At 45.2% G+C, this 7,014-nt stretch overlaps 1 protein-coding gene across 2 annotated transcripts; it reads right to left on the reverse strand.

Moving 5' to 3' along the window:
• Window positions 1-1,990: 1,990 nt before the first annotated feature.
• Window positions 1,991-6,526, reverse strand: LOC144170254 (uncharacterized). Of its 2 annotated transcripts, none has more exons than XM_077699927.1 (5): window positions 6,019-6,526; window positions 5,655-5,714; window positions 4,975-5,500; window positions 3,519-3,716; window positions 1,991-2,134 (listed from the first exon to the last, which is right to left on the reverse strand). In XM_077699927.1, exons 2-5 carry the CDS (start codon window positions 5,702-5,704, stop codon window positions 2,048-2,050), a joined length of 861 nt encoding a protein of 286 aa, XP_077556053.1. In that variant the 5' UTR covers window positions 5,705-5,714; window positions 6,019-6,526; the 3' UTR covers window positions 1,991-2,047. The 2 variants fall into 2 exon arrangements, with proteins under 2 accessions (XP_077556053.1, XP_077556052.1); XM_077699926.1 differs by having other exon boundaries at window positions 4,975-5,478; window positions 6,019-6,525.
• Between the last annotated feature and the right edge of the window lie 488 nt (window positions 6,527-7,014).

The raw sequence follows: 7,014 nt of genomic DNA on the forward strand, positions 1-7,014 counted from the left end.
AAGGGCACTAATCGACGACAACCTTTTCATCATAACTGGTGCACCACGCTTGTAGGAGCTTCGGGGTGGCTTACGAGCCCAACAAATGGCAAAGTTGGTTATGGCAGCTGTCCTAGGTCAGTGGTTGTGACGAGAAAGTTATCTTCGGGATATCTTTTTGAGCCACTGCCCCCGTACCGAAGCGATCGGAACATGGTGAAAACAAATTACCTTTATCGTGCACCTGTCGGGCTTGCTGAGTGGAACAAATACCATTGCGTACGATATGTTCACTGAAAGTGCGACACAAAAATATTGCAAGATCTTTAAGCATATTCTTTCGTGAACATGTTTCATTTGGCTGGGTTTCTCACCGAGTCTCTTGCCCAAGTCGACCATAACCTACAAATCGGCATCAGACTCACTGCACCTACTTTTCAAGAATAGCTATTCATGCTGCTGCTACACTGCCTCCACAGACGCTGAAGGCCCACCAAGATTGCCCGATAAATTTCCGACGCACGCTAGTTTTTTTCTGGTGTAACTTGTGCTCATGCCATGCGTCATAAGCCAGTGGGAATCGCGACCGCACGCCGAGTCTCTCTTCCTGTTTTTCCTTTTTCTTTCGATGCACTATATGAAATAGCGCGCACAAAGTGCTTCTTCCTGTTCATTTTTTCTGTTCCATGCTCTAAACAAAATATGATGAATATTTTTTGTTATTTTACTCTTTTGGATGTATGCGCGCTATCGAACGCGTGTAATGCCAGGGAATGCATCAGCAAAGGGTTAGCACATGTAGACAGTTTTTTGCGGACAATATCCGGGTGGGTGCGTGTTCGGTTGATGCCGGCTGGGTGCATGCTTTCGTCAGCCTAGCCAAGTAACAGTTTAGCGTGAAAAACATCTTATTTGAGCACACCGTTGAGCCCACAGAAGGTGTGCACTTCCCCGTGTGGGAATCTGATATCAAAGATTGAGAACCGAGGGAAAGGCGAAATAACAACGATGGCAGGCCGAGCAAACGTGTAAACAGCAGAGAAATGGGGATTAAATGCAATACCAGCCGGTGAAGTGGTGCTGAAAAGAATTTAAAAAAAAACAAGCAATAATAAATCAGTGGGCAGGTCGATATCTACAAAGCCAGTCGTGATCTAACCTTGGAAAGTGCGTCCAATCGATCGTGAAACCTGCAAATGCCCAAAATGTAAACGAAGAACAAACCAATGTGACGATTGTTCATGCACCAGGTAAACGCATCTACTAACAATCCAAATGCGTACCGATACGTGGTTTATGAGGTAAAGGTATACTATTGTACTCCTTCTTCATGATTGATGCATGTATTGTCTTATCTAGGACCATTCCCTTTTCGCGATTTTCAAGTAACCGTCTTGACACAATGGAAGCCCAATGTTACACGCGCCATGTACGGAGATCTTGCTAGAGCTTTTCGGTTGACCAACCGGTCTTTGGGAAAAAAATGCATTAGCTTTTGACAGGACATTATCAATTCCAATAAACTTTCACTTTAATAAGCCACCCTTGTCATGGAAGAGGCTTGCTTGTGCTTAACACAGCAGGCACCGCGATCACCCTCTACAATTTTGTTCACTTTAGGCTGATTAAGTACCGAGAATGACTTTGCACATCATATGCTCCTGCCACTTTTTCGATTTTGCGCCACACCTCGTGTACTGGAAGCAGCCTGGGACCATGCTCCAAGAGTGAAGACGCACTCAAATGTTTTAACTGACTGCATGATGCAGGCTCAGCCGGCAAAAACAATTGCTGGAGAAGGTTCTGCTGCACTATTATTGCCACAAGGCTGGGTTTCTACTTTTACTAGTGCCTGCAGTGGAAGAGCATATTGGGGAGAAAGGTAATCGTGAGAAAACGTGTAGGGCACTTCCAGAAATTAATGTAGACCGGCAGTTGCACTCTCTGCCTGGTGCAGCTTTTATATCCACCAAGCCATAAACACTGCAAGGAGCAAGGATAGAAATAAAAGTGAAGTTACAACTTGTCTTTATTGTAGCCAAGGGTGTGAAACCAGTGACAAGTAATGCTAAAAGCCGTATTTTGCTTGTGTCTGGCGCCGAGTCATCCGGTTTTGGGCCCAAGTGTTCTTCAGGTCCTGCTCGCGTGCCTTTGCCTAAAAAGAAATGATGGCACTAGTGAGTACGTTCATTGATGACCAAAAACACAGGGCATCTGGTTGGTACACACACTCCCAGCCAGTTCAACCTAAGCACAATGAATTTTTGATATGAGTGCACCTTAAGTTACAGAAGAACTGAGATGATCACATGCCATGATGCAAAATAACTGCACAGCTGTGGTGGGGGAATTAGAATGCCTCTCACAGTTACTGGTATTTAAGACTTCATTCTGAAACCAGGAGAACTCATACACTGCATAAACGGAAGCAAACGCCTTCTCAAATACATGACATGCAAACTATTCTGCAACCTCCGTTTCATGTCTCATTGTTGGCACATCTCATCTGAGAACCAACATTTGCCTGAAAGAAAAAAAAAAAATCAACCTGGCTGTAAGCTATTTTGTTCTCTGCTCCTCTTATCTCGGGGAATTAACATCTTCAGACCTTTAACTGCTGAGTGCTGCCAATCTTAAATTAAAGGATGTTCAAGGGCTAATGTGACTTTGCTAAGTGAAGTAGATTGCGATGCAAGTGCGGAAAAGTCTGCATGTGCTTAGGGAAGTTGGTGCATTCTTGGCCAATAACAACCCTTTAAATTGTGATGTAACAATTGGGTAAAATAAATGTTTCCGTATACTGCATTTAATGTTACTGGCTCACAATTCTATTGCAACCTGTGTAAGTACATCAATAATTGCAAAATGCAAAGCAGGTCTGCTATTCTAGCAAGGATCAAAAAAGCAAATAATGTTTGAAATGCATGACCTCTGCTTTTTAATTTTGGTTTTAGTTTCGCATAACATAAAGACCTACACAACTCAGATATATTTGTTGTTTTTGCCACTTTGAGTTAACAGGGTTTTACTGTACACACAGACATACTACATGTATAGATATTGGACAAGAGTCGCCCCATATGCGCACCATGGATGCATAGGCAGCACACTAGGGGAGAGAAATGAAGTGTTATGGGAGTCTGCTACAGTAAAAGCAAGTTGAACAGGGAAATTCAAGTGTATCTGACAACATGTTTATACCATCTTTTGTCCAGCCTCGTTTTTGTGCTGCCACCTGCAGCCTGTTGGTAAGAGTGGGTGTCAAAACAAGGGAAGCAGGATGCTGGTTAGGAGCAAGGGTGGATCCAGGTTTTTTCTGAGGGGGAAGGGGGAGGGTCAGCTTCAATCAGTGATGATAATGGTGATGATGAGAAGGAGGATAGTAGCCTTTTTTATTCACTGAAATTTTTTACAACCAAAAATACAAGAAAAAGAAAAAAATGACCTAGACTTTTTCTACAACCCGAGGGGTCATCTTATCAATTCCAAAATTTAGGGGGGACCCTCCCTCTGGATCCGCTGATGGTTAGCAGGCTCACCTGCTGTGCCAGGTAGGTGATCTGGTGCTTGCGGCGGTGCTGCTGGCTCGTGTTGAAGTCGCTCGTGTCGCTGTGCGTCGAGTAGGTGGGCTGCTCGGTGAGGCCCCGGATGAGGATCTGCGACTTGTCAATGTGGTTGTCGGCGCACACGTCAATGATGTTGATCTCCTCCTGGCGCTTCCCACGCAGTCGCACCAGCTGCGTGCAACACGCCAACGGAGGGAGGGGGCATCAGACTACCACTACACAAACAGTAGCCGTCCATCCGCCTCAGCTCTGCTGACAAGCTCTGTGCATATGCATCATGGTTTGTGCGTCTTTTTAACCAGGTTTGCTGTTTGCCCTGCCGAGGCTTTAGACAAAACTAGCTTACTGTTCTGATCAACTGCATTGGTGTACATGTGATGATTGTTTTGCCACCGTTTCAGAGTTTTGTTTCTGCTGAAATTGATGGTAGCTGTTTTTTCTTTCTTTCTATTTTTTCAATTGTATTTTCACGCTGTTTCTTCCAGCTGCCATGCGGAATTTAGGTCCATTCACGTACTTTGTCTATCTAAGTACTGCTGTGAGCATGCCGGTTTTTTTTTCTTCCCGCTTGTATCGCTGCGTGGACTGCCAAAAGGTGGCTGGCAGTATTGAAGAAATAAATAATAAGATAAAAAGTCATGAGTACACAGGGCGACAGCTTTAAAATGGAAATGGCTGTCCAATTGAAGGGAATTTGAAAAAAGTACAAAACTCCATCTAATAACTTTATCATCTAAGAGTCCAGAATGTGCAGGTTATCTGAGTCCAAAACGATGCTAAAAGACAGGACGAGAAGCAACACACCTTACTGATAATGGATTTGATAATGGTCTTTTAGTGCTGTTTTGAATTCGGTTGGTATGCACCAATTAGCCCAAACCACCATTCGAACGAGTGTATGTGATCACTCAGCTTACAGCCAATTTACATTAACTTTTTTCACGAGAAAATTGCTGCCAAGAGTGTCGTTCACACTGCACCCCGCTCCTCTACGATTTCATGATGCCAAATGTATTGGCACGCTATCGTGTTGAATTTAGCAGATTGTGAGCACATTAAATTATGCTAGTTACCTAAACTACAAAGTGCAGCCACAAACACGGAAAATTTGGTCCTCAGGAATATCTGGCTGTAATACAAATACTCTGCATGAGCTGCTCAACATCGTGTGACCCCAAAACCCCGCTTCCGAGAATAAATCGTGCCAGTGTCGCAGATCAGCAAGACGGGAACACAGATGCATGTTTTGGTTTGTTTTTTCCTGTTCACATCTCCTGCAATTTGAGAGTACTTACATTAGATAACGGCGCTAGTATGGCCAGAAACGATAATGCAGTGAATGAACATTTGGCACCCGATTAGAAAACTTCATTAGTCCGACAATCCACACCAGCAAGCAAGCCATTCCAGCGCCACTGATAAGACTCACAGCTCCATCATCGAGCTCCACATCGAAGACTGAGGTCCCTGGTTCGTCAGGTTCCGCGTAGACAATTTTCCCCTTGCGGCTTTGTTCTGGATCCACCCGCAGAGGAACGTTGGGCACTGCGCTGGCACTCTGTTGTGGCTCTGGATGCGGCTCCGTGTGTGCGGGGCAAGAGGCCACCGGCACTGCCGACGTGGAAGAAGCTAGACCAGTAGTGGCACCGGCCTGGGGGGGCTCCACATCCAGGCTGACCTTGGGCAGCGGTGGTTCTTCGAATGTGAAGAACTTGGGCGTGTCCTCCGAGGTCTCCATGTCGTCAGCGTCCTCTTCTTCCCACACGTTCGATGCCTTTTGCACTGTGGCCGGCGGCACCTGTGGTTTTGGTGGCGGCCGTTTCGGAGCGGGCTTTGGAGCGCTCGGTCTTGACACTGCCTGAGGTGTCAGTTGCTTCGACGTAATGGATCCATGCCTCGGAGCAGGCAGCATGCCAATGAGGCCAGAGCCAGACTGCAGGAAAACGGCACAGCATCTGTTTATGACGTGAAAAAAAAGTGGCTAAGCAGTCTGTTTACTTATTCATAAATGCATATATACATAGTGATAGCGCTTCACTATAAACTAAGTTTGATTTACGCGCCAAAATGAAATTGCAAGTTAGACAATGAAGCACGAGGATTACTGACCTGTGCAGGCTTGAACTTTTTCTTTTTGTTTGCCTCCTCCTCTTCTTCATCGTAATCAAACTGGGACATGAGAAAAATAAGAACAAAGCAGGCGCCAGGAAGATTAGGAATGCAATAAAATAAAATGAAAAGTGTTTCCCTGTGCCTCCTACGCCGGTAGCAGTTACGTAACTCTTGCTTTCAAACTGCTGACACAGAAGACCACGGAGTGACATTTCTGGCGTGCTTGTACGTTTAAATACTACATAAGTCTCCTTGAATGTGAATGCGTGACACACAGTGGTCCAGATGTCGTGAACCATTTGTTTATGGTGTAGCCAGGTCAGTTAAGTAAGGTTAATGAACAACGAAAAACCAAACATACCTGGTTAAGCGAAGGTATGAGAATCAGCGCACGCTTTGATTTGGTGGATCTGTCAGACTGTTTCACGATGATGTCTTGCAATGATGGATCGTGCAGTGTTGAGTTCTGTCTAGGCGGAGGCAACTTCGCAAACAACTTCTGCGAATATTCAGGCGAATCACTGCTCAAAACAGCAGGAGCTGCGGCTGTCTCTTCGGTTTCCTGGTCCGATTCTTCCTTGTCTTCAATAAGGGAATTAGGCGCACCCTCTTCGATTTTTGCAGGAGCTACGTCTTGACATTCATCGTCTTCGGAGCCGTCGTCACTGTCGCCATACGCTACAAGCGACATTTCAACGGAAGTTTATGAACTAAATTGAGGACAGTGCAACACAGTGTACATATTTTTAGCTTTCTGACTCACTGTAATTAGACGCAACTATCAAGTTTAACGGTATCGTACCTTACTAAACTCTTACTTTGCCGAAGTAGGGCAGCGCCATATTTGAAGTTAGCTGCTGCGACGCTGCCTGCCGTTGTTATTAAGAACAAAAGTGATAGATAAAATAGTGTCCTCAATACTTGCCGTAGTAATATTACAAACCATTAAAAATTAAAGTTTCAGTCATTTGTGTTGCCTTAAATTGGATGTTTGTTTTTACACTTGTTCATCTATAACAATTCCTTATAGTGAATGAGTTCCGGTTTCGGTTTTTGTATTCTAGACTGTGCTGCCAGCTACCGGAGTTCAGCGAAAGCAATCAAAAACGGATGAAAATTCGCGCAAAGCACTCGTCTGGCTCTCAGCCGTGTCTCAGCCATCTCCGCCGCCATGTCGAACTGTGTGGGTTTTTCTCCCGGAGACTGGTTAATTTACTCGTGGTTGCCGTTTTTATAGCGACGTGTCTACGCGCTGGCCCCAAGCCCCGCAACAGCGGGTGTCAGCCGGAGGCGAGGCTCATCAGGTCCGGCAACGAGCAGTGCTTGCCCTTTCGCCTGATTATTCCTATCAAAGCAG

The sequence above is a fragment of the Haemaphysalis longicornis genome, unplaced genomic scaffold, assembly GCF_048455015.1.
Source record: "Haemaphysalis longicornis isolate Haplotype H1 unplaced genomic scaffold, Haemaphysalis longicornis Haplotype H1 scaffold_2, whole genome shotgun sequence".
NCBI lineage: Eukaryota > Metazoa > Arthropoda > Arachnida > Ixodida > Ixodidae > Haemaphysalis > Haemaphysalis longicornis.